Source organism: Oratosquilla oratoria, chromosome 39 (assembly GCF_046742065.1).
Source record: "Oratosquilla oratoria isolate Oo_2021 chromosome 39, ASM4674206v1, whole genome shotgun sequence".
Classification (NCBI taxonomy): Eukaryota; Metazoa; Arthropoda; class Malacostraca; order Stomatopoda; family Squillidae; genus Oratosquilla; species Oratosquilla oratoria.
In genome coordinates, this window is record NC_134815.1 from 16,361,590 (window position 1) to 16,374,053 (window position 12,464).

The window sequence follows — 12,464 nt, forward strand, 5'->3', positions numbered from 1 at the left end:
TGATCAACCACTAGTTATCTAACCCAATGGTAAAAACAGCTAACAAATATGATGACTCTAATTCCTTGCATCATCATTGTTATGGTGACCTCCAACCCTGGCATCGGAAGGTCCTGGTAATGTATTCCTCTGCCATCTGGCTTGCAAATCTCCTGTAACTGGTTAACTTGTGTAAGTTGCATATAATCAACCATCTTATTATCTAAATTTAAGGTAACCTAATATTATAATCAATTTACTAAGAAGATAAGTGCTATGGCTCTAGCTAGGGTGTGGCATATGGCATTATACCAGTGTCCCTTTGTGTCAGTGACACATCATGGAACATGACAACACAAAAACATATTCACACCCAGATCACTTTGCATGCCCTTCAAGATAGACCACCAAATTCAATATTCCCTCCCTCCAAAACATCAGCCACACAGAAAAATCCCTCTCAAGAAAAGGAAGACCCACACTGGAACACTTGCGTTCATGACACTATCCAGCTCTAAGACAGTATCAGTACAGAATAGGCCTGGGCACAGAATCAAACTGCAACATATAGGGGACATCCAGATATGTCCCCACATGGGAGACACTGAACACCTCATCTAACACAACCCTACACTATATCCCTAGACAACACAGTACAGTATTTCTTCCTTGAGTGACCTATGGGTCTGTCTGGTGGCTGTTGCCTGTTACCTGGGAGGCATGGGTCTCTTGTAAGAGAGACTTGGGGCAAATATATAGACTGATTTATTGGGCATCATGAAAATCTTAAATAGGTAATGAAATTGACTTGAGTGATCTTGTGTGTGTTTCACACACCGCAAATATTTCAGAGTAGCAATTTGTAGCTACTTGAAAATCATCAGGAATATTTTGCAATGAAATTAGGTTTAAGCATCTACATTTTATTAGGAAAGTTCTGAAGGAAGAATATATATTAAATCTAAATAACAATATCTATTGTCAATGTTTTACATGATTAAGTGTTCCTTATTACCAGAAACATAAAATATAATGAAACATCACCACCTTTTATACAAAAACGTGTTCACGTATCCAAGGCAGGTAATATGATACATCAGTAACAACTGTTGGTCCCATGTCATTGGGAGATAAACAACTCCTTCCCCGTTGTGCGACTGACACAATACCCACCTGTGAAAAAGAGAAATACATAAATAAATAAATAAATAAGAAAATAAAAATAGTCATCTTAGCATACATTCATATTTCTAAAACATATTAGAGTAGATTGTATTGCAAGAATGCACATCTTAGAAACTGGATACTGGGGTGCTGTAAATAGTATGAAAAGAGAGGTAGCCATAAAAACAAAGGCATAAAAACCACTCCCACACATTTCATGACAAAAAACAGGATGGGGATAGGACTAGGCATCCTTCTCTCTATAGCCCCAAAGGGGACATTACTAAAAATAAAGGCATTAATGAAAATAATTGACAAAATTACCAGAAAAGTTCTTTTAGTTTGGAAAAGGAGAACTAAAAGGTCACAAATGAAATTAAAAATGCAACACATCCAAAAGATATAAAGAAAACTTTTGTACAGATGCAAAAATTTCTGGAACAGGCTAGATGACAAAATAATTCAGTTAAATCACACACACACACATGGCTTGATGGTGCAGTGGTACTGTTCTCAACTGCTAATTCAGTGATCTGCATTCAAGTCCTGCCCAGGACTGAGAATTTCAGCAGTATTGCACTGTGAGCTAGCAATCCATCTCTGTTGTTCAAGGAGTTGGATGGTGTGAGAGGTAGATGCAAAGATAATGGATTGGGGATTAGAGATAGTTAAAGGAAATGGAGAAAATTGGGAGATGAGCCCATTGTTGTTTCCTGACGACACTGTGCTTGTGGCAGGATCAGATGAGGGATTGAGTTTGGGAAAGTGTGTGAAAGAAGGAAGTTGAAGATAAATGTGGGTAAAAGTAAGGTAAAAGGGAGGAGTGGAAGTGGAGGTAGAATGTCGATTGAGAGAAGCAAGTAAATACCTCAGGGGATTAAAGAGTGTAATGAGAAATAGACATCTGGGAATAGATGCTAAGAGGAGATTGTATGAAGGAGTGATTATGTTCATAGCACTGTATGGGGCAGAAACATGGAACAAAAAAAGAGGAAGAGAGGAAGAGTTAGAATGTGTTTGAGATGAGGTGCCTGAGAAATATGATGGGGATTACTAGGCTGGATAGAGTGAGAAATGCAGAGGTGAGGAGGAGAATGAGGGTGGAAAGGGAGTTGGGAGATAGGGTTGATGAAAGAGTATTGGGATGGTTTGGACACATGGAAAGAATGAGTGAAGAAAGATTAGTAAAAAGTGAGGGCAGAGGTAGGAGTGAAAATGAGGGGCAACCAAGGATGAGATGGATGGCTGGGGTAAAAGGGGGACTGGGAAAGAGGGGATTGTCTGTTGAGGAGGGACGGGAGAAGACAGAAGATAGGGGTGCATGGAGAATGGTTGTGTATGGATGATGCTGTGATGCATGAAAGGGAGTGAGTGGGGGATGGGGGTGAGGGAATATGTGTGAAAAAATAATTTGACACAGCCTGAAGGGATTTCCCCCTGTCTTCTCTTTTTCTGCATGAAAGGACAGAGGGGGGGATGTCACTGATTTAATGAAGCAGTCTTGCTATAGATATGCTGTGTCTTGTGACACTGCTTCTGACCTAGGGCAGTGGGTGAGATGCAAGGATGACCCATCATCCAGGAGCCAAGATAAGAGGGAGGGAGGAGGGTGAACAAGAGTGGAGTATGTGGGGATGGAATGGGTGGGAGTGGATTTTATGCCTTTGCCATGGAAATGGAGTAGGAAATGGGAGATGGAATTCAATATTTAGAAGTGTAGTATAACAGAATTTGGAAAAAGCAAAAAAAGAATAGTGGGATCATATAAATTGGGAGAAGAAGAAATAAAAAAAAGTAGAAAATGAGAAGGACCTGGAAGTCATTATTATGAATAATATGTCCCATGAGAAACATATAAACAAAATTTTTGGAGAAACTTACAATTTAATAAGAACAATCAAAGTGGCATTTACATACCTAGACGAGGAAATGGTGAAGAAAATACTAGTCACTTTGATAAGACCAAGATTGGAATATGCAGCGATGACGTGGTCACCAAGTACAAAAATGTATAACAAAACTTGAAAGAATACAAAGAGCAATTACAAAATTGGCACCAACACTCTAAGAACTATCATAAGAAGAGACTAGCAAATCTTGAGCTACAGACATTAGAACAAAGAAGAGAGAGAGGAGACTTGATAACTATTTATAGAATCATGAAAGGCATAGAAACTATTGATAGAGAGGATCTAATAAAATGGGATAGTAGAAATACAAGAGGACACGGAAAGAAAATCAAGAAAGGCAGTTATAGAAGTGACCTGAAAAAGAACAGCTTTCCCCACAGAGTAATAGACATTTGGAACAAGTTAGATGAGAAAGTGGTGTGTGCAAAAACAATACATGAATTTAAAAACAGTCTAGATAAAATGAGATATGAAGATGGGACACCACGAGCATAGCTCTCCTTCCCGTAAAATACAACTAGGTAAATACTTGTTGGGTCCTGTCTCCTATTCTCTAATTTTCTAACATATCTAGACTCAAATTCATGTACAGTTCCAACTTAATCCATGTCTTTGATTTCCAATTATCATATTTAGATTTGAACTCATGTATTGTTTGAGGTTGGGCTATATCACTTTCTAAACTATTCCACACATTTATACATATATACAGAAAACTGTATTTCTTCACATCCTTTTGACTGTGTATGTGTGTGTGTAAGGTCACAGCATTATCCATAGATTGGGCCATATATGAGCTCAGAGTTATCATCCAGGAGGGTAACAACTATTGAATACAAGTCCAAAACATGATCCAAGACTGTGGTGATTCACACACATGCACCGAGTCTACCAACTTTGAACAGCTTTCCCCACAGAGTAATAGACATTTGGAACAAGTTAGATGAGAAAGTGGTGTGTGCAAAAACAATACATGAATTTAAAAACAGTCTAGATAAAATGAGATATGAAGATGGGACACCACGAGCATAGCTCCCCTTCCCGTAAAATACAACTAGGTAAATACTTGTTGGGTCCTGTCTCCTATTCTCTAATTTTCCAATCCATTTTCATGCCTTTCATGATTCTATAAATAGTTATCAAGTCTCCTCTCTCTCTTCATTGTTCTAATGTTCTAAGGTCCTGGAGCTGCAGCGTCTACGTCGTGGGACCACCCCCCAACCCCAAGAGTTGGGGGCCAAACGGCAGCAACCGCCCCTGGCCACCGGCTCTACGCAGGTGGCACCGATACCCAAGAGGAGCTACGCCTACCTTGGGGAGTACCACAATCCTTTTTCCCAACATGCAATATTACGTTTTTTCTGCACCGAGGGGTGATTTTCCGGCAATCACCCCTCTTCTTCTACTTTTAGCTGGAGATGTAGAGAGCAATCCTGGGCCCACCACAAAATACACATACCCAACATGCTCTAAACCCATTACTTCGAGCAGACACACAAAGGGCTCAGTTCAGTGCAATATGTGCAAAAACTGGGCCCACCTCACTTGTACAACACTTGCTGACACAAACCAATACACAAACACTTGGACATGTTCTACCTGCCCTCCAGTAACCCCACTACCACCTCCCCAACCACAGCCAGCACCCTCACCCAATTTCCCTCTGCCCTTACCCCCGATTAGTACTCCCCTTCCTTTGTCCCCGATCTCTCCTTTCCCCCCGATCTCTCCTTTCCCCCCCTCTGACCCAGATCCTACATCTTCCCCACTACCACCCCAACCTCAACCCCAAACGGCAACATACAACACATACAAAACACACAACATCAACATATTACAACACAACATTGACGGTATTAACACGAAAAAACATGAACTTGAACACTTTCTTAAACAACACAACATACACATTGCGATTTTACAAGAAACAAAACTAAGACACTCACACAAAACACCATCATTGCATAATTACACCACCATCAGACAAGACCGGACTGACGGCTATGGCGGTGGACTCATCACCCTGATCCACCACTCCATCTGTTTTGTGGACACAAGTGCCACAACCAAAATTTTCCTCCCTACCACAGATAACACAACAGAAATCCAATCCATTCGAATCCGCACAGGCAACAAATCAACACTGACAATAGTTAACATGTACATTCCCCCCCCAATCATCCCCCACAGTTCCAGACACCTTCAGGCCTCATTTTAGCCAACTAGCCTCAATCCCCAACCTGATCATGGGTGGAGACTTCAACGCCAAGTCGTCTGCCTGGTATGTCGACAACCCTGACACAGACAGAGGGCTTGATATACATACTCAGTTTGACTCATTGACTATCATGAACAACACACATAATCATACACATATCCCACACCAAGCCCTCTACACTCCCTCCTCTCCTGATATCACCTTTTGCTCCCCCTGCCTAACCCCAACAACATCATGGAGAGTGGTCGGAACCCTTGGCTCTGACCACCTTCCAATCATCATCACCACCAAAACAAGATGCACCCCAGTTGGCCACAGACACACTTACACCAATTACAAGAGAGCTAACTGGGAAGCTTTTACTGAAGAGACAGAACAACATTTTGAAACACTTAACAGTACACCAATCACAAACATAAACAATGCTGTGCACACTTTTAATACAATCATACAAAATGCAGACAAGAGATACATCCCTAGAGGCAACAGAAAATCACACAACCCCAACTTCACACCAGAAATCCAAAGCCTCATCAGACAACGTGACACACTTAAACACGGTACCCCCACACCTATCCCTCAAAACATAGCAGACCAAATACAAACACTAAACACTGTGATTGCCAATAAAATACATGAACAAAAAACACAAAATTGGCAAAACTTTATCAATACACTTGATCACAAAACAAACACCAGCAAATTGTACAAAACACTCAACAGCATTACACTATCCAACAGTAACACAACACGCTCTCACGCAGCAATAATCACAACAACAGATAATCTACCCTCAAACAGACAACAAGCAAACGCACTCATACGTCATTTTGCACAGACAAGCCATCTCACTTCTCACCCTGACGACCGACGCACCATTCGATGTAAGAAAGACTTTCCCACAGACTCAGACTATATACCCTTCATAGACAGTCAGACAAAACTCATAATACATAGTCTCAAGCACTCATCTGCCTGTGGCCCTGATAACATAAGCAACATCCACCTAAAACACATTGGACCACAAGGTATACATGCACTCACAAACATTGCAAACTACAGCTATTCACACAACACTATACCCGACATCTGGAAGCATGGTAAAATAATCACCATTCCAAAACCGAACAAAGACCCAACAATCCCAACATCGCACCGCCCAATCACACTGCTCTGCACCCCCTCTAAAGTCATTGAACGCCTAATACTTAAACTTGTCACACCACATATTCCCCTTGCTGACTCACAACACGGTTTTAGGCCACTACACTCCACAAACACTCTTCTGACAAACCTCACACAAAGAATTTTAGATGGCATCAATTCAGATAGGCCCCACCAAAGAACACTTCTTATAACATTAGACATTAGTAAAGCTTTTGATGCTATCCCCCGCCACAACCTAACAAATAAAATATATAACACAGACATGCACAATAACACCAAAAGATGGCTGGCCAATTATCTGGCAGGTAGGAATGCTTACGTGTCATATAATGGCCAATCATCACACATCAGAAACATTAAGAACGGAGTACCACAGGGCTCAGTTCTATCCCCCACACTATTTAATCTATACATGCATGACTTACCCACGCCAGACACCTCAGAAATACAAATCTCTTCCTACGCAGACGACATAACAATCACATGCACACTTCGTAACACAGACAAAGCTGCAGAAATAATCCAGCCATACCTTGACACACTCAACACATGGTTCATCACAAACAGACTCAAAATTGCTCCAACCAAATCTACAGCAACACTTCTCACCAACTGGACAAAAGAACACAAATACATACCTCATCTCTACATCAACAACACTCTAATACCACACACAAACACACCGAAAATTCTTGGTGTAACATACGATACATCCATGTCTTTCAAACAACACCTCACAAACATAAAAAACAAATGCACACCCAGACTTAACGCACTTAAGTCAATCACTGGAACAACATTTGGACAAAACAAAGAAACTAATATAACAATATACAAACAATGCATATGCTCAGTGTTGAATTATGCGAGTCCTGCATGGGCTCCTAATCTCAGTGAGACACACCACAACACCCTTCAAATCATACAAAACAAAGCCCTAAAAACAATTACAGGCTGCACAAATACAACACCTACAGACCATTTACACCATGAAACAAAAGTCCTCAAAGTCAAGGACCACCTCGACATGAGAGGCACACAAACACTTGCCGCAGCCAACACAAACACATTACACCTGCTACACTACATAGCAGAACACCCACACACACCAAGAAACATTAAAACAACACCCAAAGACCTATATCACGCACAGATACTCTCTTCTCTTCCTCCACAACCACCAAATACCAGCCTCCGGAAACATATTCATAATCATATCACTCACCGCTCCATTAACACACTGAAAGACAACACACTGCTGCATGCCAGACCCCCCGATATCCACCCTTCTGAATCCTCTCTCCCACGAAAGGACAGAGTCCACTTGGCCAGACTGCGGTGCGGTCACCACCCAGCACTTCTAAGCTACCAGAAGAGGCTGGATGACCGCGTTGTGAACAGCTGCCCAGGATGTAACACTTCACCCCATACCATACAACACATAATGGAAGACTGCATTATACACAATCATGCACGCAAACAACACAACATACGCTCTATAAAGGATTTGTGGGAAAACCCAGTTTCGGCTATGGAATTCCTTGGGGAGACGGGACTGCTCGGACCGACAGTCTAGGGAATGACAACAACAACAACAACAACTTTGAAAGATTGAAAAGAAAGGCACAATGATTACAGTATTAAGGTTGCTAAATAGGGTAGACTACATTGACAAAAAATATCTCTTGATTATGGATATGAGGGGTTGTAATCATGAGAACAAATTAAGAAAAACTATATGTGAAGAAATACAGTTTTTCATATAGATGCACAAATACATGGAACAGCTCAGAAAAGGATATGGCACAAAGTTGAACAATATATGAACTCACATCTAAACATAATAATTGGAAATTAAGGATATAAAACAAGTTGGAACCACACATAAATTTGAGGCTAGGTATGAACATTTGGAGAGTAGGAGACAAGACCCAATAAGCATTGCTCCTTTCCCATATACTACAATATGGTAAATATTATTAGGTAAATACACAAGCTAGAAATGACTATAAAAGAATCCCTAATGAGGTAGAAAGTAATTTTGAGAGAGGAATTGTAGATAAATTCAATGATGAACCAAAACTGTCTTACAGCTTTATTAATGGTAAATTGGGACACAGGGAAGTAATAAACATGATAATAGTGGGTGGTGAGGTCTTTGAGGAGGCCTCAGCTCTGGCAAAAATAATGAATGAAAGTTTACAATCTGTCTTCACAAAAGAGAGCAATTTTTTTGAGGAATACAAGGGGAGCAAGATTTTATGTTTGGAAGGTATAAATGTAGAAGTGAGGGAAATGCTCAATCTTTTGGGATCATTAGATGTGACAAAAGCTTCAGGACCTGTTGGGATCTCAAAGTCAATACTTAAAGAATGTAAGGAACAACCGGAAGAGAAGGTCTACAATCTTATTGTATGTTCATTAAAAGAAAGTAGTGTGCTGTTTGATTGGAAATGGGCAAATGTAGTATCAATTCACACAGGTGGAAGTAAGGATACACCACTAAATTATAGGCCATATCAGTGACCAGCACAATAGTGAAATTATTTTTAAGGATTGTGAAAGACCAATGGACCAAATACCTAAGATGAACATTCTGACAGTTTGGCTTCAGGTCTCAGATGCTTCACTTCCCACATTATCCAACCCCAGTTACCTCAATAGCTGCTGGCATCTAAGCAGTCATTCTGAATAATCATACAAAAGCATATTTATCACAACCAAAATGTATTTATTCACTGTTTACATACCAGAGTGTAAGGTGGTCCTGTGATGTCAAAGTTAGTAAACAAAGAACCACCAGAGTCCTTTGTGCACTTCAATTCATATTTGCCTATGCTCCTACTGCTGAAGCACAACTGCCCCTGACTGAGTGGCATATTGTAGTATTGGGAACACACTGAAGGATCTTCATACTTAAGGGATATTTGATGTTTTACTTTGTAGGGTTTTGAATTGCCAGTGTTAAGGCCCCAACCAGAAGTCTGAACTCGGCGCTCTCTAAGGAAGGGTGTGATGTCTTGGTTAGGAGCAGGAAGGCAGGCGGGTATTGAGTCAACTGTAAAATGATGAAATAACAATGAGATTACATTAATAATGGTAATAGAAGTAATAATTACAGAATTAATAAAAGCAATGAAAATATATCAAAGTAATGAGTTGTCTTTTAATGAATTTTATCCCCAACCAGTGCTCACATCCCTGGGTTCAATATTTTATCATAATACCACAAGGTTCTGTGCTTGCACCAGCAACATTTCTTGTCTATGCCAATGACATGATGGAAGGTAGAGGCTATGCCATGTTTGCAGATGATGCAAAAATCATGACAAGAGTTAAAAACAAGGAAGACTGTAGGCTACTGCAAAAAGATCTAGACACTATTTTTGCAGGGAGCCGAGAATGGAAAATTAATTTCAATACCAAAAAATGCAAGGTACTGGAAATGAGCAATAGCTGGAAAAGACTATCTTTAAACTATTCCTTGGGAAATGAACCTATTACTAAAGCAAAAGAGAAGAAAGATTTAGGAGTGTTGACAAAAGACAGCCTGTCACCTGAGATGCATCAGCAGGATTGTGGGAGAGATGTATGTTGTATTATTGCTATTGCTTTGTACTATCATTACCATTGCTATTGCGCATGTCGACGTTCACGCCTATGTTGACTGATCTTACATAATAATAAACAGTGTACGAGCTTCCCACGCGTATCATTCACCCGACATGGTGGCAGCGGGTGGTTTTTCGACTATTTACGCAATTAATAGTCGAATACCGAGAAACCACGTCTCGAGAGATATGCTCTAAACTTCAGTGAACATCCTCAATTGGGAAAATCACGAAGAAAAACTACCATAGTGGACTAGAAGTGCGTGTGTAACTTGTACCGGATTACCGAGTTCGGTGAAGGAGCGTGCCCTTCCCTCAGTGTTACATAAGTTTCCCCTCTTGCTTACGTAAACGCCCACGACGGACGATCGCAAATCGTTCGTATCGGTACTGCTGACAGTGTTCCGCTACCCTAGGCTATTCGTGAACAGTGTAATTCAGTGTAATTATTCCCTACTGACGACGAAAGTTCGGACACAGTGAATGCCATATTTTCTTAATTTAACTTCCGAAACCGTAGAGAGTTCCGCCCTGGCGTTTGACGGCGTAGACGACATCCATAGCAGTGACCGTCTTCCTCTTGGCGTGTTCCGTATAGGCGACAGCGTCGCGGATAACGTTCTCGAGGAAGACTAGTCTACAATGTCGACATACCAGATTCCAGCACCCCCACCCATGTCTTTGAAAGGGGACGTGGTGGAGAACTGGAAGGATTTTGAGAACTCGTGGCATTACTATACTATTGCCACCGATCTGCAGTTGAAATTGAAAAACGATGATGGAACAGATAACACTAAGGGAATGGAGAAAGTCGCTGCAACGCTTTGTACTGTCATGGGACCTGAGTGCAAAAAAGTTATGAATTCTCTTCCTTCGCTGACTGAACAAGACAAGAAGAATCCTGCTAGAATCATTGAAGAGTTGCAGAAGCAGTTCGTGCCCCAGAGACACGTTCTGTATGAACGGTTTCTCTTCCACTCCGCCACGCAGAGGAGCAACGAATCAGTGGATGAGTATGTGCTCCGTCTTCGTCAGTTGAGTGAGTCATGTGAATTCGGCGCAGTGAAAGACTCACTCATCCGTGACAGAATTGTCGTAGGTACAACGGATGAAGCAGGGAGAGAACGACTACTCCGTGAACGGCCTGTCCCAGACCTCAACAAAGTGATCGAAAGCCTCAAAGCAGCAGAAATCTCCAGAACACATAAACAAGTAATTACAGGTAAAGTGCAAGCTGCAGTTGAGTACACAAACAAGCGGAAAGGTGCCAATACATCTTCAACGAGGAAACTTGTGCACCAAAGACACCTCAAAGAAGATGTATGGAAACCACCGAAACCGAAACAGACAGGAAAGAAGAGAGGTGAATCTCCTTTCAAAGCATCTGGGCTTAGCCCGCCCAGGTGTAGATGGTGTGGGAACACAGATAGACATTTCAGAAAAAACTGCCCAGCCAGAAATTCCAAATGTCACATATGCGCACGTGTCGGCCATTATGCTTCGGCTTGCCTAAGGTCAACATCCATCCATGAGATTGAAGAAGATGATTGTGATGAAGTAGATAATTCTTTTATGTTAGGGGAAGTCAAATCTGCTAGTGAGAATTTTTGGTCAGTTGATGTGACAATAGATGGGAAAGTGACTAACTTTAAACTTGATTGTGGATCCAAAGTGACAATTGTTAGTGACAAAACACCTTGGCTTAAGAAGTGTAACCTCGCAAAAGCAGATAGTGACTTCCGAGGACCAGGGGAAGTCAATCTCAATCACCTTATTAAAGGGAAAATTGTAGATGCTGTACTTGAATTAGGTGGTAGGAGACATATAGAAAATGTGTATGTTATGACAGGTCAGAGTAATAATCTTTTGTCGAAATCAGCTATAGAAGCTCTCAAACTGCTGAAACCTGCTAAAGAGGTGTATAACATAGACAAGGCAGTGAACTTCAAGGAAGAATTTCCCAAGCTTTTCGGCGGACTAGGGTTACTCAAATCTACATACAGAATTTCTTTGCACAAAGATGCTATTCCTCATTGCCTGTATACCCCAAGACGGGTACCCCATCCTCTGCTACCAAAAGTAAAGAAGAAACTACAGTCCATGGTCCACCAAAAAGTCATTTCCCCTGTAACTGTACCTACAGAGTGGTGCTCAGGGATGGTTAACGTTGTTAAACCCAATGGTGATATGAGAATTTGTGTGGATCTGACACCTCTGAATAAAGCCGTGAAGAGGGAAGTACACCCTATGGCCAGTGTAGACGAGAATCTTGCCAAGTTAAGAGGTAGTAAAGTTTTTACAAAACTTGATGCCAACTCTGGATTCTGGCAGATACCACTCGATGAAGAATCAAGGTTGCTGACAACCTTTGTGACTCCATTTGGGCGCTATTGCTTCAATCGTTTGCCTTTCGGC

At 41.2% G+C, this 12,464-nt stretch overlaps 1 protein-coding gene across 1 annotated transcript in view; it reads right to left on the minus strand.

Annotated features, from left to right (window-relative positions):
• Positions 1–886: 886 nt before the first annotated feature.
• Positions 887–12,464, minus strand: part of LOC143020308 (venom serine protease-like) — a 109,865-nt gene continuing 98,287 nt past the window's right edge. The window contains exons 7-8 of the mRNA XM_076176600.1: positions 9,189–9,496; positions 887–1,152 (exon numbers count right to left, since the gene is read on the minus strand). Of these exons, the coding sequence (XP_076032715.1) occupies positions 1,030–1,152; positions 9,189–9,496 (431 nt within the window). The 3' untranslated portion in view covers positions 887–1,029. The remainder of the gene's footprint in view (positions 1,153–9,188; positions 9,497–12,464) is intronic.